Source organism: Gorilla gorilla, chromosome 10, assembly GCF_029281585.2.
Source record: "Gorilla gorilla gorilla isolate KB3781 chromosome 10, NHGRI_mGorGor1-v2.1_pri, whole genome shotgun sequence".
In the NCBI taxonomy this organism is placed as follows: Eukaryota; Metazoa; Chordata; class Mammalia; order Primates; family Hominidae; genus Gorilla; species Gorilla gorilla.
This window is the reverse complement of record NC_073234.2, coordinates 15,858,186-15,879,316: the sequence shown is the minus strand read 5'-3', so window position 1 is coordinate 15,879,316 and position 21,131 is coordinate 15,858,186. Positions and strand designations below refer to the sequence as shown.

At 44.3% G+C, this 21,131-nt stretch overlaps 1 protein-coding gene across 5 annotated transcripts in view; it reads left to right on the top strand.

Moving 5' to 3' along the window:
* Positions 1-21,131, top strand: part of SLC6A13 (solute carrier family 6 member 13) — a 64,366-nt gene that overhangs the window by 31,200 nt on the left and 12,035 nt on the right. For 4 of the 5 annotated variants that reach the window (XR_010129282.1, XM_055357467.2, XM_063693739.1 and 1 more), the window contains exons 3-7: positions 9,825-9,959; positions 10,901-11,041; positions 15,776-15,860; positions 16,497-16,629; positions 18,550-18,684. Coding sequence is in view for 4 of the 5 variants with exons in the window: in XM_055357467.2 (XP_055213442.1) it covers positions 9,825-9,959; positions 10,901-11,041; positions 15,776-15,860; positions 16,497-16,629; positions 18,550-18,684 (629 nt within the window). In the remaining variant the exon portion in view is untranslated. The remainder of the gene's footprint in view (positions 1-9,824; positions 9,960-10,900; positions 11,042-15,775; positions 15,861-16,496; positions 16,630-18,549; positions 18,685-21,131) is intronic. The other variant, XM_063693740.1, reaches the window with a different exon arrangement.

Below are 21,131 nucleotides of genomic sequence, written 5' to 3'. Positions count from 1 at the left end.
ACACCCAGAATTAACTTGGGACTGGAGTCCCCATGTGAGGCCACGACAGGAGGCACACAGCAGGACCTCTCAGAAGGGCCTGGAGGGGAAAGATCCCTCAGCTCCAGCCTGTAAAGAAGGTGCACTGGGATGCCCACACAAAGAGGATTCCCTTGGCAGCAAGGAAAACCATTAGCCCTGTGCTGTTTATAGATAGCAGAGAATAAAGAGAAATAAGAAGCACTGTTTGTGTGTTCATATAAAAGTAATGGTTAATTTAGCAGTGAGTGACAGTGTGTTACCAAGTGTAGTTAATGACTCAGGGCCCACTGTTGGTCAGGCTCATGCCGAGGACAGCACATAACTCCTCATGGAAGCTCCTCGCTCTTCTGTTGCTCAAGTGGAAGATCGTCAGTTTATGCCATAAGAAATTGGCTGGAACGTTACAAGTGACACCACAGAGCGTGCTCCTTTTGAGAAGGGGGGCCAAGAGAGTGATTGCTTTCTGGGATGGGGATATGGTCTCTCCTATCTCACGGAGAAAATCCCAGCACATTTTAGAATTTTTGAGGAGACTAGTATGGATGATATGGGGGTGCAGGTTACTGTGAACTCCACCCCCCATCCCCAGGACTAACTTCATCTTTTGATGGTGGTGCCTGCGGAGGGGGAAGAGGCAGAATGCCCTTCAGGACTCCTCAGTCTGTACCTGGCCCCCTTGGCTCCCTCCCACCCCGACCCCTCTCACATTTCTAGGGCCTGTAGCCCCTCCTTGCAGGTGTGGACTTTGTCCCTCTTGGCAGGCTGCCAAGGAGCTCAACGAGGCAGAGGAAGGAGGTGGGAGCAGCTGACCACGGGGCCCAGAGTTAAACACTGGCTTGGTTTATAGAGAAAGAGCAGGAAGCATGAATATGGGAAGGGGTTTGGGCTGGCCCCATAGCTGTTTCTTTCTGGACTGGGCTCTCCACAGTGACTGTTCCGGTCAGCTGCTGGGTTCTATCTTTCCTGTTTTCCTTCCTGCTCAGCAAACCTTGGATTGATTTATGGACTTCTTAGGCTGAATTGTTTGCTAAGGATCAAGTCCCCCTTAGTGCCTGCATTATGGATGTGTAGAATACAACCTTGAGAAGTGGAAGGTGAAGAACTGGAGAACTGCGTTCCTCATTAACTTACAATAAACCACACATAGTTGAAGTGTACAATTTGATAAATTTTGACATATGTATATACGCGTGAAACCACTGCCACAATTGAGATAGTAAACATGTCCATCACTTCCAAAACAGTTACTCCTGTCTCTTTCTAATTCATTCCTCCCAACTTCACTCCTGCCATCGCATCCCAGTGCAGTCAATAATTATGCTAAATGCAAACTAAACTAGTTTGTTTTTCTTAGAATATTATATAGATGGAATCATACAGTGTGTTGATAATTATGAAAATTGTGATACCACCATACCTTAGTTTGCGTTTCTTAGAATATTATATAAATGGAATCATATGGTATGTTGATAATTATGATACAGCATAATTATTTAGAGTTTCATTTATAGTTTTCACGTATCAGTAGTTTATCCTTTGTTATCGAGGTGTCTTCATATATTCTAACACACAAGTCCTTTATCAGAAATGCATTTTACAAATACTATTTTTTTTATTCTGTGTTTTGTAATTTTCCTTTTCTTTTTTTTGAGATGGGATCTCACTCTGTCACCCAGGCCAAAGTGCAATGGTGCAGTGCAATGGTGCAGTCACGGCTCACTGCATCCTTGACCTTCTGAGCTCAAATGATCTTCCCACCACAGCCTCCCAAAAGTAGCTGCTACTATAGGCGTGTGCCACCATGCCCGGAAAATTAAAAACTTTTTTTTTTGGTAGAGATGAGGTCTCACTATGTTGCCTAGGCTGATCTCAAACTCCTGGGCTCAAGCGATCCTCCAGCCTTGGCCTCCCAAAGTGCTGGGATTACAGGCGTGAGCCACTGCACCTGGACTGTTTTTCCTTTTTCTAACAGTGTCTTTTGAAGAAAAGGCGTTTTAAATTTTTATGAGGTCTGGTTTATAAATTATTTATTTTACAAACCATAGTTTTGATGTCATATAAAGAGATCTTTGCGTAACCCAAGGCCTCATATTTTCTTCTAGAAGATGTATAGTTTTAGGTTTGACATTTAGCTCTATGTTTCATTTTGGCTTAATTTTTGTATACAGTGAAGGTGTGGGTTGAAGTTCATTTCTGGGGCGTTGTATGGGTATTCACTTCTGCCAGCACCATTTGTTGAAAAGACTATCCTATTTCCAATGAATTGCCTTTATACCTTCATCAAAAATGAGTTATTTGTATATATATGGGTCTGTTGATGAATTCTACTCTGTTCCATTGATCTGTTTATTTTGACACCAGTACCACTCTGTGTTCATTACTGTGCTTGAGGATAATATAAATACCAGGTGGAATTAGGTACCTCAGTTCTTCTTTCTCAAAGGTTTTTTTTTTTGTTTTTTTTTTGAGACAGAGTCTTGCTCTGTTGCCCAGGCTGGAGTGCAGTGGCGCGATCTCAGCTCATTGCAAGCTCCGCCTCCCGGGTTCACGCAATTCTCCTGCCTCAGCCTCGCGAGTAGCTGGGACTACAGGCGCCCACCACCATGCCCGGCTAATTTTTTGTATTTTTAGTAGAGACAGGGTTTCACCGTGTTGGCCAGGATGGTCTCGATCTCCTGACCTCGTGATCCACCCACCTTGGCCTCCCAGAATGCTCCCAAAATGCCTCCCAAAAAGGAATGAGCCACTGCGCCTGGCCCTGTTTTTAGTATTTTTTTTTTTTTTTTGGCTATTTTGGGTCCTTATCATTTCCAGATGAATTTTAGAAAGAATTTGTGAATTTCTACAAAAAAGTCTGTTGTGCTTTTGATTAGGATTGTATTAAATCTATAGATCAATTTGGAAAGAGTTGACATTTTAATGATATTAAGTCTTCTGATCCTGAATATGGTATGACTCTCCATTTATTTAGCTCTTCATTAATTTCTCTCAGCAATGTTTTGTAGTTGTCAGTGTACATATATCTTTCACAACTTTTGTCAGATTTATTCCTAAGTATTTAATATTTTTGATGCTATTGTAAATGGTATTATTTCCTACATTTTAATTTATGGTTGTTTATTCCTAATACATACACAATTGATTTGTGTATGCCCATCGTGTATCCTGCAAACTTCCTAAACTCACTGATTGGTTCTAATAGGTTTTTTTTTGTGCATTCCAAAGGATTTTCATTGTAGAATATCATGTCTTCTGAGAATGAAGCAGTGTTATTTTTTCCTTTTAAATCGGAATAACCTTTAATTCCTTATCTTGCCTTATTGGCTAGATTCTATGGCTAGAATCACCAGTACAGTATTGAATAGAAGTAGTAAGAATAGACACTTGTTTGATTCTCAATCTTAGCAGTCTTTTACAATTAAGTATGATGTTAGCTGTAGGGTTTTTTTGTAGATGCCTTCTATCAAGTTGAGGAAGTTCTCTTCTCCTCATCATTGCTGGGAGTTTTTATTAGGAATGACTGTTGGATTCAGTCAAATACTTTACTGTACCTATGAAATGATCATATAGTTTTTCTTTTGTAATTTGTTAACAGGATGAGTCACATTATTTATTTATCCATTTATTATAACAGCTGGAGACTACAACACTATGTTGATTTTTTAAAATGTTAAACCCACTTTGTATCTCTGGGATAAACATTACTATATAATATATTGTCCTATTAACATATTGTTAGATTTGATTTCCTAAAATCATTTAGAATTTTGGCATTTATGTTCATGAAATATGTTGATCTTTAACTTTCTTTTCTTATAATGTATTTGTCTGCTTTTATTATCAGGGTAATGCTCACTTTATAAAATTGGTTGGGTAAGCATTCCATCTTTTCAATTTTTTGGAAGAGTTTGTGTAGAATTGCTGTTATTTCTTCCTTAAATATTTGGAGGATTCACCACTGAAGTCATTTGAGCCTGGAAATTTTTGTGGGAGGGGTTTAAACCAAAAATGAATTTTCCTTAATAGTTATAGGGCTATTCAGACTGTTTCTTTTTGAGTGGGCTTTGGTAGTTATGTTTTTTATTTTACCTAAATTGTTGCACTTACTGGCATAAAGTTCTTCATATCTTTTCTTATTATTGTTTTAATATCTATAGAATCTTTACTGATGAGACATCTCATTTGTCATGCTGATAATTTGTGTCTTCTAAAATTTTATCAATTTTATTATCTCAAAGAACCAGCTTTTGGTTCATGGATTTTCTCTGTTGCTTTCCTGTTTTCCATTTAATTGATTTCCACTCTGATTTTTATTTCCTTTGACTTACTTTGGCTTTCATTTGCTCTTATCCTTCTCATTTCTTTCTTTCTTTCTTTCTTAACTACACCCTCATTTCAGCAATAATTTCTCATTTCTTAAGGTGGAAGCCGAGGTAATTGATTTGAAACTTTTCTTGTTTTATCATTTAGTAAATCTCCTAGGTACTGCTTTAGCAGCATGCCACAAATTATGATACTGGGTTTCATTTCATTCCATTCAAGATACTTTCTAATTTCTCTTTTGATTACTTCAGTAGAGCCATAGGCTATTTAGAAATGTGTTACCTAATTTCCAAATAGGTGGCAATTTTCCAAATGTCTTTCTCTGATACATTTCTAATTTAGTCAGAGAACCAATTTTGTATTACTTGGATGCTTTTAAACTTACTGAGATTTGATCTCTGGTCCAGGATATGGGCCCATCTTGGTGGAATATTCCATGTTCATTTGAAACTAATGCATATTCTGCTGTTGGACTGTTGGGTAGAATGTTCAATAAATGTCAACTAAGTTGAGCTGGTGGATATAATTTTCAAATCTGTTATATCCTTACTGATTTTCTGTATACTTATTCTATGAATTATTGAGAGAGGGCTATTAACGTTTTTAACATTTATCAGGAATTAGTTTATATATTTCTCTTTGTAGTTCTGTCAGTTTTTGCTTCAAGCATTTTGAAGCTCTGTCATTAGGTGAATATGCACTTGAAATACTGATTGATTAATTGACCCTCTTGATTAATTGACCCTTTAATCATTATGAAATGACCTTCTTTACCCTTGGTAATATTCTTTGCTCTGAAGTTTACTTTGTGTGACATTAAGATAAACTTTACAGATTTATTTTGGGTAGTGTTAGCATGGTGTATCTTTCTTTTTTTTTTTTTTTTTTTTTGAGACGGAGTCTTGCTGTCGCCTAGGCTGGAGTGCAGTGGTGCAACCTCGGCTCACTGCATGCTCCGCCCCCGGGGGTTCACGCCATTCTCCTGCCTCAGCCTCCCAGCGTGGTATATCTTTCTATCCTTTTACTTTTAACCTCTTCATGTCTTTTTTATTCAAAGTGCATTTTCTTAAGGCAGCATATAGTTGAGTCTTGTCAGGTTTTAAAAGCCAGTCTAACAATCTCTGCCTTTTATTTGGGATGTTTAGACCATTTGCATTTAATACGATTATCCATGTAATTAGGTTTAACTCTATCATCTTATTATTTGTTTTCTCTTTGTCCTATCAGTTATTTGTTTCCCCCTTCCCTCTCCTCCTGCTTTTTTTTGGAATAATTGAATATTTTTTCTTATTCCATGGTTAGCTTTTTTCTTTTTGTTGGCTTATTAGCTGTAACTTTGTTGTGTTATTTTAGTGATTGTTTTAAACTTTGTAGTATATATCTTTAACTTATCACACTTTATCTTCAAGTGATAATGTACCACTTTATATATAAGAACCTTAAAATATTACAATTTCATTTCTTTCCTCCTGACCTTTGTGCTCTTGTTATACATTTTTATATGTTATAAAATCCATATTACATTGTTTTTATTTTTGTTTAACCAGTCAATTATCTTTTTAAAAATATTTGAATAATAAGAAAAACATTCTATATGTTTATCTGTGTAATTACTATTTCTAAAGCTTTTTATTACTTTGTATAGATTCATATTTCTATCTGGTGATATCATTTCACTCTCCCTGAAGGAGTTTCTTCCACATTTCTGATAGTTCAGTTCTGCTTGTGGTAGATCCTTTCAGGTTTTGCATGTCTTAAGAAACAGTTATTTCACTTTCCTTTTTGAACAGTATTATTGCTGGGTATAGAATTCCGCATTGACAGCTTTCTCCCTCCTCCTTTATTACTTTAGCAAATGTGCTTCCTTATCACTGTCTTCTCTTTTGCATTGTTTTAAATGAGAAATTTGATGTTATTCTTATCTTTGTCTGTACATATGTGTCGTTTTTCTCTGGTGACTTTTAAGGTTTTCTCTTAAAAGCTCCATATTCTGGTTTAAGTAATGTGATTATGATGCACCTTGGACTAGTTTTTTTCATTTTTTTTTCTTGGTGTTTGTTGAACTTTTTGGATCTATAGGTTTATAGTTTTCATAAAATTTGTAAAATTTTCAGCTATTATTTCTGTAAGCTTTTTCTCACCCTTTTCTTTCTTTCACAGACTCCCATTACATTAAGCTTTTTGAAGCTGTCTCATCACTTAGGCATACCTGTTCTTTTTAAAAAATTTCTTTTTTCTTTTCTTTCTTTCTTTTTTTTTTTTTTTGAGATGGAGTCTCACTCTGTCACCCAGGCTGGAGTGCAGTGGTATGATCTCAGCTCACTGCAACCTCCACCTCCCAGGTTCAAGTGATTCTCCTGCCTCAGCCTCCCAAGTAGCTGGAATTACAGGCACGCACCACCACACCCAGCTAATTTTTGTACTTTTAGTAGAGACAGGGTTTCACCATGTTGGCCAGGCTGGTCTTGAACTCCTGACCTCAGGTGATCCACCTGCCTCGGCTTCCCAAAATGTGGGGATTACAGGCATGAGCTACCATGCCCAGCAAAAATGTTCTTTTTTCCCTCTGTGTTTTATTTTGGATAGTTTCTATTACGGTTCAAGTTCACTAATCTTTTCTTCTGCTCTGCCTACTAACATTAATCCCATCCAATGTATTTCTTTAAATCTCACACACTGTAGTGTTCATGTTCAGAAGTTTTATTTGGGTCTTTTTCAATATCTTTTATATCCCTAACTTTTGGAACACTTGCAATACAGTTATAATAACTTTTAAATATTCTCATCTGCTAATTCTAACATCTTTGTAAATTATGGGTCAGGTTCAATCTCCTTGCTATGAGTAACATTTTCCTGATTCTTTGCTTTCCTGGTAATTTTCGATTGAATACCAGACCTGGTAATATTTTTGCTTTATGGGTTGCTGGATAATTTATTTATTTATTTATTTATTTATTTATTTATTTTTGAGACAGAGTCTCACTCTGTCGCCAGGCTGGAGTGCAGTGGAGCGATCTCGGTTCACTGCAACCTCCATCTCCCGGGTTCAAGCAATTCTCCTGGTTCAGCCTCCCAAGTAGCTGGGACTACAGGCACATGCCACCATGCCCAGCTAATTTTTGTATTTTATTTATTTATTTATTTATTTATTTATTTATTTTTACTTTTATTTTTTGAGATGGAGTCTCGCTCTGTCACCCAGGCTGGAGTGCAGTGGCACGATCTCAGCTCACTGCAACCTCCGCCTCCTGGGTTCACGCCATTCTCCTTCCTCAGCCTCCCAAGTAGCTGGGACTATAGGCACCCGCCACCACACCCGGCTAATTTTTTTGTATTTTTAGTAGAGATGGGGTTTCACTGTGTTAGCCAGGATGGTCTCGATCTCTTGACCTCATGATCCACCTGCCTCAGCCTCCCAAAGTGCTGGGATTACAGGCTTGAGCCACCGTGCCCAGCCAATTTTTGTATTTTTACTAGAGATGGGGTTTCACCATGTTGGCCAGGATGGTCTCGATCTCTTGACCTCGTGATGCGCCTGCCTTGGCCTCCCAGAGTGCTGGGATTACAGGCGTAAGCCACCACACCCTGCCTTTTTTTTTTTTTTTTTTTTTTGCGACAGAGTCCCACTCTGTTGCCCAGGCTGGAGTGCCGTGGCATGATCTCGGCTCACTGCAACCTCTGCCTCCCAGGTTCAAGCAATTCTCCTGCCTCAGCCTCCCAAGTAGCTGGAGCTACAAGTGCATGCCACCATGCCAGGCTAATTTTTGTATTTTTAGTAGAGACAGGGTTTCACTATATTGGCCAGGCTGGTCTTGAACTCCTGACTTCGTGATCTGTCCACCTCAACCTCCCGAAGTGCTGGGATTACAGACGTGAGCCACTGTGCCCGGCCAATTTCGTATTTCTGTAAATATTCTTTAGCTCTGTTCTGGGACCAGTGAAGTTACTTGCTCTTTTTATATCTTGCTTTTAAGATTGGTTAGGTAGCAATAGAAGTGTGCTCGGTCTAGGGATAATTATTCCCCGTTACTGAGGAAATGCTCTTCTGCATACTCTGCCTAATGCCTGGCGAATCTTGAGATTATTTACTCTGGCAGTGTGTGAGCACCATTACTTTTAATCATTTTGAATGGTTCTTTCCCTCACCTCAGTTTTCTCACACATATGCACTGACTAGTGCTCAGTTGGAAGCTTGAGGGGGACCCTCTGCAGATTCTCCTGTCTGTGCAGTTCTGTCTTCTCTGGTACTCTGTGTCCTATGAACTGTCCTGTCCACTCTGCCAGCAGATGACAGGTCCATGGTAGGGAAAATACCAGTATATCTGGCATCAGTAATCTTGTCTCCACCAACGCTTATAAAAACAGAAGGAGACAGATTACTAGCTTAGTTCATTTTGTGTTGCTACAACAGAACACCTGAGATGGGTAATTTATAAGGAACAGATATTTATTTATTATAGTTTTGGAGGTTGGGAAGTCCAGGGCAAGCAGTCCACCTCTGGTGAGGGCCTTCTTCTTTGTGTCATCCCATGGCAGAAGGCAGAAAGGCAAGAGAATATTCATATAAAAGAGAGCCAAATACACTTTTTTTTTTTTTTTTTGGACAGGGTCTTGCTCTGTCACCCAGGTTGGAGGGAGGGCAGTGGCACAATCACAGCTCACTGCAGCCTCGAACTCCCGGGTTTAATCAATCCTCCCACCTCAGCCTCCAGAGTAGCTAGGATTACAGGCACACACAGCCATGCCCAGATAATTTTTTGTATTTCTTTTAGAGACAGAGTTTTCCCATGTTGCCCAGGCTGGTCTTGAAGTCCTGGGCTCAAGCGATCCTCCCACCTCAGCCTCCCAAAGTGCTGGGATTACAGGCGTGAGCCACCGTGCCTGGCCCAAACTCACTTTTATAACAAACACATTCTCACAGTAATAACATTAATCCATTCATGAGGGCAGAGCCCTCATGACTTACATCTTATTAGGCTCCACGTCCCAACACTGTTGCATAGGGAATTAAGTTTCCAACCACGAACTTTAGGGGATACATTCAAACCATAACAATGACTGAAAGGGCATCTGATTTCAGCTTACTAAAAGACTACCTGACATTAAGAGCAATGCTTTCTTTGAAAAGAATTATAGACTGTGGGCTGTGCCAATGCTCCTAGACATCCATTATTTAATAAGCTCCTTGTTATTGCCACAAGTTATGTGTTAAGCAGTAATTGTTCAGTGGGGAACAAACTTTAATAGGTATAGACTGAAACTGCAGTGAAAAAAGGCAAGAGGCTGTGTAGATCTTAGATAACGGGGTGACTCTTGATCTCTGCTATGTTCCAAACATCTAGACGGCTGTCTCCTGCGGCTTTGCATGTTCTCTGCCTCTGAGATTCTGACTGGCAGTATGGGTTGGTAATGGGAGGAGGGGAATGCAGACCATGAGAAGAATAGTCCCAGGAAATGAACAGCCTGTTTTCTAACCACAGGTGCCTTCTTCATCCCCTACCTCGTCTTCCTCTTTACCTGTGGCATCCCTGTCTTCCTTCTGGAGACAGCACTAGGCCAGTACACTAGCCAGGGAGGCGTCACAGCCTGGAGGAAGATCTGCCCCATCTTTGAGGGTGAGTAGCTCTGTACCTGACTCCAAAGCGTCTTCATTCGTGGTTATAAACCTTGTTTGGAATGACTTGAGTGATTAGTAGCAGTTCTGAGGTTAAGATAAGACCCCGAGTCTCTATGCTAAACCCTTGGTTTGTGGGCTGCATACTGAGCTAGTCAGCTGACCTATCAGAGAATGGGCGAGAAGCAGCAGTGAGGATGGGGCAGAGGCTTTAGGTTAGGTAAGTAGAGTGCAAAGCCACTTTAGCTGTACGTTTAAATACATAACAATGGTGTTGTATTTTAAGACATAATTAAATCAATTATAAACATTTTAAAAGAGAACTTTAAATGAGAAAAAATTATTTCATTCATAGTTCTATCTTGGCCGGGCGTGGTGATCCACGCCTGTAATCCCAGCACTTTGGGAGGCCGAGGCAGGTGGATCACCTGAGGTCAGGAGTTCGAGACCAGCCTGGCCAACATGGTGAAACTAAAATACAAAAATACAAAAAATACAAAAAATACAAAAAATTAGCCAGGCATGGTGGTGGGCACCTGTAATCCTAGCTACTCAGGAGGCTGAGGCAGGAGAATCTCTTGAACCTGGGAGGCGGAGGTTGCAGCGAGCCGAGATTGCACCACTGCACTCCAGCCTGGGTGACAGAGCAAGACTCCATCTCAAAAAAAAAAAAAAAAAAAAAAAGTTCTATCTTGACACAAGTATTTAAAATTTACAGTATTTAATTTCATTATTTCTCCATATATAGGATTTTCTTTACGTTTTTATTTTGAAATAATTATAGATCCACAGGGAGTTACAAAAATAGCAGTTTCCCTCAATGGTAAATTGAACTCCCAGCCTCAGACAATCCTCTCACCTCAGCGTCCCGCATAGCTGAAATGACAGGTGCACGCCTCCACTGTCCACCGTTCCTAGCCCAATTCTGCAGTTTCCCCGCAGGCATTGGCTATGCCTCCCAGATGATCGTCATCCTCCTCAACGTCTACTACATCATTGTGTTGGCCTGGGCCCTGTTCTACCTCTTCAGCAGCTTCACCATCGACCTGCCCTGGGGCGGCTGCTACCATGAGTGGAACACAGGTATGGTCCTCACCCAAGGGTCCACTTCCTCCTCTCGTTCTGCCACATTAACCGGAATTGGGCTTGTCCCTATATCCCCGCTTAACACAGACACACCAGAAATCACCCAAGTCGACCATGGAGAGCGTATGTCAAGAATAAGATCAAGAATTCACCAGCGTCACAGGCAAATGTCCGGAACTTTTTAAAGAAAAAATTAACATATTCAATGAGAACTGACCACTTGTATGTTGTTTAGCCATTTGCTTAAATCAATTTGAAATATGGTTAGTTTGACATATGGATATATGTTTTGTTCATTCATTTGTTTCGCGTATCTTCTCTCTGGTACGTTTTACGTCTTTCAAACTTGCAATTCATCTGGACTTGCTTGTCAGGGGTGGCAGAGGCGGGAGAAAATCCACATATAAGTGGACCCGCACAGTTCAGATCCATGTTGCTCAAGGGTCCGCTGTGATTTATAATAGCAGTTACAGTCACGTGTCGCTTAATGACAAGGGTACACTCTGAGAAATGCGTTGTTGGCAATTTCGTCCTTGGATGAACATCACAGAGTGCACACCTACATGGCACAGCCCGTCGCACACCTGGGCCGTCTGCTATAATACTGTGCTGAACACTGTAGGCACTTGCAGCACAGTGGTAAGTATTTGTGTATCTAAACATGGTGCAACATAGGAAAGGTACAGTAAAGATGCCGTATTTTATAATCAAATGGGAACACTGCCATACAGGTGATCCACTGTTGGCTGAAACGTTGCTATGTGCTGCATATCTGCAATTTCTCCCGTGCTTATACGACTACCTGAGCCACCCATGGCAATAGAAATACTGAGTCTAATGTATAAAAAGTAACAACAACAACAAAAATATCTAGGGCAATGCTGTCCAAAAGAACTGTCTGTAATGATGAAAATGTTCTTTGCACTATCCAATATGGTAGTTCTTAATACCAGCTACATGTGGTTATTTATTTATTTACCTTTCACCGGCAGTCCCACTGAACCAGTGTAGGTTTGGAGTGACTCCTATGTGTGGTTATTGAGCACCTGAAATGTGGCAAGTGGTCTGAGGAACAGAACTTTAACATTTGCTTTGAATGTTAACTTAAACAGCCACAGGTGGCTCGTAGCTGCCCTGTCGGACGGCATGGCTGGAGAGCACGGTGGACGCTGTTCTGCTTGGATTCTTGGCACATCCCTCTCTCCTTGTCCAAGTATCTTCCAGCGCCAGTCAATAAGGCCCTAGCCCTTTGAAGTGGGCTAGCCATGATTAATTCTTTCTTATCTTTTTTATTTTTATTTTTTTGAGATGGAGTCTCGCTCTGTCACCCAGGCTGGAGTGCAGTGGCACGATCTTGGTTCACTGCAACCTCCACCCCACAGGTTCAAGCAATTCTCTGCTTCAGCCTCCGAAGTAGATGGGATTACAGGCGCCTGCCAACACGCCCGGCTAATTTTTGTATTTTTAGTAGAGACAGGGTTTCACCATTTTGGCCAGGCTGGTCTTGAACTCCTGACCTTGTGATCCACCTGCCTCGGCCTCCCAAAGCGCTGGGATTACAGGCGTGAGCCACTGTGCCCAGCCCAATTCTTTCTTGCTCAGATAAGTTAATTCTGAACTGGAGTTTGAATCCTTTACTTGCCGGAAAAGCATTTTTGCATGGTTAGGATGATATTCTTCATTCCTTCATGACCTGACTCCTGTCTGTGTCACCACCTCACCTTTACCTCTCTCACCTTGTACTTGATGCTCCCCTTCCAGGCACATCTTTGTGCATCACTGCCACCACCTCCATTCCACCGTTATTTTTCAAAGGGAAAGTAAACCTTGGGGGTACCTCCTCCGACACCCCAAGATTGCATTAGGTTCTTGTTAACTGTGTCTGGTAGCACCTGCACCGGCCCCGGCCCTGCTGCTGCACTTCCTCTGACACCCCAGGATGGCATTAGGTTCTTGTTAACTGTGTCTGGTAGCACCTGCACCTGCCCCGGCCCTGCTGCTGCACTTCCTCTGACACCCCAAGATTGCATTAGGTTCTTGTTAACTGTATCTGGTAGCACCTGCACCTGCCCCGGCCCTGCTGCTGCACTTCCTCTGACACCACAGGATGGCATTAGGTTCTTGTTAACTGTGTCTGGTAGCACCCACACCGGCCCCGGCCCTGCTCCTGCACTTCCCTCACTTTTCATCTGTTTGTTGATTTGGTTTTCCCACTAGTCATCAAGATCGTGAGGGCAGAAAAGGTGTCTTTATCTCCACAGCTTCTGTGCCTAGCACAGTGCTGGCTCTATCATAAGCACTCAAAAATATTTATCGAATGAATCAAGGTTTAAAGATCTGTTTTATTATAATTAGTCTGGGGGCGGTGGTTCACGCCTGTAATCCCAGCACTTTGGGAGGCCGAAGCCAGTGGATCGCCTCAGCTCAGGAGTTTGAGACCAGCCTGGGCAAGATGGTGAAACCCCATCTCTACTGAAAATACAAAAAATTTGCCAGGGGTGGTGGTGCGCACCCATGGCCCTAGCTACTTGGGAGGCTGAGACAGGAGGATTGCTTGAGCCTGGGAGGTGGAGGTTGCAGTGAGCCGAGATTGTGCCACTGCACTCCAGCCTGGGTAATAGAGAAAGACTTGGTCTCCAAAAAAATTCTGTTTTATTATACTTCTTTAGCTTTATATATATTTTCTTTTCTTCCTTTTTATTTTTTTAAATATCTATGTGTACTGAAACCACCCTTGACAACCAGCCTGTCAGACAGTAAAGATTTTATCCAGATCTCAGTGGAGTCCCTCTTGAAACAATTTTGTCAATTTTTGGTGGCCTAGAGCTTTTGCTCAGGGCTTCATTAGGCCCACCTTCCTGTGGGTTGCCTGGGGGTCTCTGGGACAATTCTGAGGCACATCAAATACCTGAGTATTATTTTTTGACATTGTTGACATCTCTCTTAGTGAGCCTGGTTTTACTCAGAGCCTAGCATTTGAATAGCACGAGACACGCTGTCCCGCCAAGATGAAATAATGCTTTTCTGGGTGTGCTGCAGCGTCCAGGAAAGTGAATGGTTTAGTGGAGAGAGCACCTAGCTGGCCTTCAATCACCCAACAGATACTTGTTGAGCTCCTGCTATATGCCAGGCTCTGTTCTGAGCACCGGGAATATGGTAATAAACAGAAACAAAGACCCCACCCTCCTGGGGCTTTCATTGTAGCGATGGGAGGTAGACATAAACAAAACAAGTGAATGAGAAGTGTCCGGTTAGAAAGCAGCAGCACATGTCGTGTTAGAAGATGGGCTATGGAGGAAAATAAAACAGAGACTGTGAGTTTCATGGGTGGGATTGCAATTTTAAGTGGCATGGTCAGGAAAGGCCTTACTGAGATGCCCCTTCAGCATTGGTCTGAAGGAGGAGGGGGAGTGAGTCATTGAGCTGGGGGACAAGAACTCTAGGAAGAAGGAACTGAGGTGGCACGGCACCTAACACACCCCACGTGTGCACGGAACCGGGTGGACGTGGTAGAACTGGTGGCTGAGGGGAATGGTGTGGGAATGGATCCAACACACCCCACGTGTGCAGGGAACAGGGTGGACGTGGTAGAGCCAGTGGCTGAGGGGAATGGTGTGGGAATGGATCTAACACACCCCACGTGTGCAGGGAACAGGGTGGATGTAGTAGAGCCGGTAGCTGAGGGGAATGGTGTGGAATGCATCCAATACGGCCTTGAAGGCAACTAAAGGGGCTGCAGCTTTTTTCTTTGAGTGGGACGGGAAACCCACGGGAGGCCTTTACCTGGGGTGTGACATAGAGTGATCTAAGGTTTAACAAAATGGAGATTCCACGAGGGGAGCAAGGGTGAAAACCGAAGGCCAGGTAGGAGCCGGGAGCTGATGCTGCCACCCTGTACCGGGTGGTGGTAGAGGTGACAGAAGGATCAGTCTAGACATTTTGAAGGTGGAACCCAGACAATTTGCTGACCTGGGTTCCCGCCTACACTTGGTCATTCATGAGCAGATACAGGCCATTTCTAAGAAGATCCACCGTCTTCATGGGCACAATGGGGAAAACAGTATCTGTCTTAATATTTCCCCGGATTATTGTATTTATCAAACATAAAAAAGTCAGTACTTTTTGTAAAACTCCAAAGTCACACACAAATAATAAAGAGCACCACTTATTGAGCACTCTACATCCACGTTTTCATTTAATTTCTTATCAATCCTACGTAATGGATCTTACTTACTATCTACATTTTAGAGACGAGCGAAGCAAAACACAGAGAGCTGAGTTATAACTTACCCACAGCTGCACAGTTCATACCCGTGGGGTCAGCATTCAAGCCAGAGCTTTCCAACCTGCGCTCTCGGCCACTCTGACATGTCACTTCCCTCTTACTATTCCTCGAAGGTGGTGACTTTGCACAGGACGCTTACATAGAAATGTTAGCATGCCTTGAAGCAGCTGACCTGAAGAGCACCTTTCCTGTTGCCATCTGATCATGCTTGAGGAGAATGTATACCCAAGCATCTATATACCCACATGTCCAAGTGTGCGGGAGAGAGTGAGCTGCGTTTATTGAGGTTATTACGTGTGGGAGGATGTTTTGTACAGATAACCTTAGCCTGGCTCCTGCCAAATACCTTCCTTCCCATTCTCCTAGAATTTCACCCCACTCTCCAGTTGTGTCATAGGCTGGCTGATGATTTTTCTCTTTTTTCCCTCCTCGTGACCTATGGGTAGAACACTGTGTGGAGTTCCAGAAGACCAACGGCTCCCTGAATGGTACCTCTGAGAATGCCACTTCTCCTGTCATCGAATTCTGGGAGTAAGTGAGACCCTTCCCCACCCAGTGTGGGCCGTGTGTTCAGAAGAAGGGTATGGGGAGGAGTACACACCAAGGTCACTCTGAATGGACAGCAAGGGAAGAATTTCCACTAAGTGGCTTTTTTCTGTGGTGCCTGTGTTTGTGGTTATTGCAGGACTGGTTTCAGAGATGAGACTTCTGCAATTCTCCTGGGGCTGTGCCTGGCCTTCCTTGCCCACACCCCCACCCTGTGTTAGAGAGTGTGTGTGCATATGTGCTCTCACTCCGCACTTCCTCCTCCCTGTGGCTGCAAGAGTGTGGACTCTGACCCACCCCCTCCCCCCCAGTACTGATATTCACCCAGGGCAAGAGTCCTGCTGTCAAAAGGTCCTGAAACCCTGGTTGGGAACATAGGTGCCTGCACCTCCTTCCCCTGGCTGGGGACAAAGCACTCAGAGCAAACTTACCTGGAACAGTCTCCATTCTCCACCTTTATGTCCACCTCCAGCTCTGGGTTAAGGATGGCTTCATGTGAAGAGAGCGGAGAAGCCTTTGGACAAGAGCCTGGAGGCAGGCTCAGCTCCACTGTCCCAGGATGGGGCCACAAAACTGAGGCTGGCAGAAAAAGTAAGCCAGGTTCAACCCTTCTCTCCCCAGGCGGCGGGTCTTGAAGATCTCTGATGGGATCCAGCACCTGGGGGCCCTGCGCTGGGAGCTGGCTCTGTGCCTCCTGCTGGCCTGGGTCATCTGCTACTTCTGCATCTGGAAGGGGGTGAAGTCCACAGGCAAGGTTCGTGTGGGGAGCTCCTGCCCCTCCCATTCCTGGACTCCTGCCCTCACTGGGGGCTGTCACCCAGGAGTTCTCTAAGCTGTGGCCCCGTTGAGGACGGGAGGCGATGACCCAGCGAGGATTTGATGTGGCTCCCTTCCTTGATTCTCCGCCTCTCCTAGACTCGCATACTTCTGGTTTTGGGGACTGGAAGAGAACGAGAAAGGCAGGAAGGACACCTCCAGGGTAATCTGATCTTGGAATTGATGATGGGTGGGCACATTGCCAATTGAACACAAGTCATGGTTCCCTAATTCATACAACAGTTCTTTGGAAAAAGAATTCCATGAAGACTCTTCATCTCAAAATGATTCTTAATCAACTCAAGAATTCCGGGGGACTCTTTGTGCTGGAGCAAAGAGGGCATTCTGAATTCTCCCGAACTCTTGCCCTGGGGGCCTCTCCTAATCTGGCTGCCTGGTTGTGCTAAGCTAGTAAGCTCCATGAGGACAGGGGTCATGTGTCACAAATCTTTTCATATCTGACAATCCTTTACATGAATGCTAAGCACATTTGTTGGGAGAATGCCAAATGTCATTCAGCCACTCAACAAATATTTATTGAATATGTGTCAGGGGAGGTGGGAGCTTTTAGCTGGAGGGAGGAAGGGAAGAAGGGAGGCTGTGGCTCAAGGGATAGGGGAGATGGAACTATATCCGGGGAACCCACCCCCAATATTTCGACGTAGGTTCTTTCTGTTTTCCATAAGTGTCGGCTGGCTGAGAAATAAAGAGAGACAGCATAAAGAGAGGAATTTTACAGCTGGGCTGCCGGGGGTGACGTCACATATTGGTAGGACCACAATGCCTGCCTGAGTCTCTGACCAGCAAGTTTTTATTAAGGGTTTTAAAAGGGGAGGGGGTGTAAGAACAGGGAGTAGGTACAAAGATCTCATGCTTCAAAGGGCAAAAAGCAGATCTACTAATAAGGGTCTAACAAAGATCACATGCTTCTGAGGGAACAGGACAAAGGGCAAAAGCAGAATTACTAATAAGGGTCCAACAAAGATCACAAGGCAAAGGGCAAAAACAGAACTACTAATAAGGGTCTATGTTCAGCGGTGCACGTATTGTCTTGATAAACATCTTAAATAACAGAAAACAGGGTTCGAGAGCAGAGAACTGGTCTGACCACAAACTTACCAGGGCAGAGTTTTTCCCCACCCTAGTAAACCTGAGGGTACTGCAGGAGACCAGGGCATATCTCAGTCCTTATCTCAGCTGCATAAGACAGACATTCCCAGAGCGGCCATTTATAGACCTCCCCCCAGGAATGCATTCCTTTCCCAGGGTATTAATATTAATATTCCTTGCTAGGAAAAGAATTTAGCGATATCTATCCTACTTGCACGTCAATTTACAGGCTCTCTGCAAGAAGAAAAATATGGCTGTTTTTGCCTGACCCCGCAGGCAGTCAGACCTTATGGTTGTCTTCCCTTGTTCCCTAAAAATCGCTAGTATTCTGTTCTTTTTCAAGGTGCACTGATTTCATATTGTTCAAACATACGTGTTTTACAATCAGTTTGTACAGTTAATACAATTATTACAGTGGTCTTGAGGTGAGGTGATGTACATCCTCAGCTTATGAAGATAACAGGATTAAGAGATTAAAGTAAAGACAGGCATAAGAAATTATAAAAGTATTATTTGGAAACTGATAAATGTCCATGAAATTTTCACAATTAATGTTCCTTTGCCATGGCTCCAGCCAGTCCCTCCATTCGGGGTCCCTGACTTCCTGCAACAGAACTAAACAGCTGCGGATGAGCTGGGAGCAGGAGGAACACTCCCTTGACCTTTTCTGAGGAGCTCCTGCCCCTGCCTCCTGCCCCTGCCGCTTCCTCACTCACAAGCTCCTTGTCTCTCATTTGCCCATGACCAGGTGGTGTACTTCACGGCCACATTTCCTTACCTCATGCTGGTGGTCTTGTTAATTCGAGGGGTGACGTTGCCTGGGGCAGCCCAAGGAATTCAGTTTTACCTGTACCCAGACCTCACGCGTCTGTGGGATCCCCAGGTAAGAAGCCACAGACAGGAGCCCTCATGTGACTCCCAGGGCACCTGAGCTTCAGGCTTTCCCTGCACTCTGATGGGGAACCCCCCCACCTAGCACTACCCTAGGGTGTCCACAGTGGCAGCAGGGGTGCACCCTTCCTTCTCTAGACATCTGTTTGTTGCCAGAAAGGGGTCCCAATCCAGACCCCAAGAGAGGGTTCTTGGACCTCTCACAAGAAAGAATTTGAGGGGAGTAGAATAAAGCAAAAGCAAGCTTATTAAGAAAGTAAAGGAGGCCAGGCGCAGTGGCTCATGCCTGTAATCCCAGCACGTTGGGAGGCCGAGGTGGGTGGATCATTTGATGTCAGGAGTTCGAGACCAGTCTGGCCAACACAGTGAAACCCCACCTCTACTAAAAATACAAAAATTAGCCGGGTGTAGTGGCACGCACCTGTAGTCCCAGCTACTCAGGAGGCTGAGGCAGGAGAATGGCGTGAACCCAGGAGGTGAAGGTTGCAGTGAGCTGAGATCGCGCCACTGCACTCTAGCCTGGGCAACAGAGCGAGACTCTGTCTCTAAAATAAAATAAAATGAAATAAAATAAAATAAAATGAAATAAAGGAATAAAGAATGGCTACTCCATAGGCAGGGCAGCCCCAGAGCTACTGGTTGCCCATTTTTATGGTTATTTCTTGATTATATGCTAAATAAGGGGATTATTCATTAGTTTCCTGGAAAGGTGTGGGCAATTCCCATAACTGAGGGTTCCCCTTCCCCCCCATTTTAGACCATAGAGGTTAACTTCCTGATGTTGCCATGGCATTTGTAAACTGTCATGGAGCTGGTGGGAGTGTCTTTCAGCATGCTAATGCATAATAATTGACATATAATCAGTGGTGAGGCCCTGAAGTGTTGTTACCCGGTTATGCCCTGCCTCTGCCTCCTGGGCTCAGAGACCATCCTGCCGGGGGAGTGAGTGTGCAACCTAGAGCTCCTCCTCTAGGACCAGAGGCCACTTCTGTTGCCATCTTGGTTTTGGTGGGTTTTGGCTGGCTTCTTTACTGAAACCTGTTTTATCAGCAAGGTCTTTATGACCTGTATCTTGTGAGGTGACGACCTCCTGTCTCATCCTGTGACTTAGAATGCCTTACCTCCTGGGAATGCAGCCCCAGTGGGTCTCAGCTTTATTTTACCCAGCCCCTATTCAAGCTGGAGTCGCTGTGGTTCAAATGCCTCTGACATGTTAGCAGCTGTTTGTGGTCATAAGGTGTCTGACACTGTCCCTTCTTGGGTTCACAGCTGCCAGGGAACCCAGGCAAATATCACTAGGGTAGTATTTCTAGTAATATTTCTCAAGGGCCACAAGTGTCACTCACTGTCCTTACTCAAGGGTGTCCTTCTCCCCTCCTCTCCCCACCCGCTTCGTACATTTATCTCTTGGGAGCTCATCTCCTACTGAGCTTCCTCTTTAATTCTTACCCCTCAATCTGCCTCCTGGTTCCCTCCCTCTGCCCATGTGACCCATGTCTAGGCCGCAGCTCCCTGGCCCTGCCCTCAGCCAGCTGGGCTAGTGTTAAGTTTCCCTGTCAGTTGTCCAGAGGCTCCGGGTCTCCTCCCCACCCTTCCTTCGTGGTCTGCACTCCCTCTGCTACAGCGGGCTTTTTTACCGTCCGGGTAGGGAGGGGTGGTGTTGCCTGCTGCCTGAAGGGGGTTGGAAAGCAAGGCCTGGAATGGGCAGGCCCTACCTCTGACAGGTCTCTTACCTTCCCCTCTTTGGCAGCCATCTGAAAGCTGGCAAAGCCAGGAGGTGTCGAGGGCCGGAGGGGTGCGTGGGTAAGCTCGGCCCCAGAGGCCCTGAAGTGTTGTTACCCGGTTATGCCCTGCCTCTGCCTCCTGGGCGCAGAGACCACCCTGCCGGGGGAGTGAGTGTGCAACCTAGAGCTCCTCCTCTTGTTGCTGGAGTCTCTCCATGTCTATGAAAGAAGCCCCAAGGAGACATAAGGGCGGGTGGCTCCCAGCACGTGGAAGACACACTGGGATGGCTTTCCAAACATTTAAAATAGTCGGGCACCAGCATATTCACTGATGTTGCTGACAGGGAGCAAGAGAAAGGCGACAGGCACACTGAGGCTGGGAGCTCCGTGCACACAGGGGCAATGGCTCCCCCTGGGGCAGAATGTCAGGCGATCCGGAAGCCAAACTATCCTCAGGTCTCCTGGCCACTCTGGCCAGGCTTTGATTCTTTCATCCTGAGCTCTACTGGGACGCTGTGGCTTCCAGAAGCAGACAGACCACGGCTATTCAGAAACCTCCCTGCAGAGTCAAGTAGCCCTGGTCCTGAGTGTTTCTCAATAACCTTCTGGTGGGATAGGAGCTTATCCTTCCCTTCTCCCATTTCTCAGACAGCATGGAGATACAGATTGCTACTGCCTCATGTCCACGCAGGGTACGAGGGCGGCAGTCAGGCTT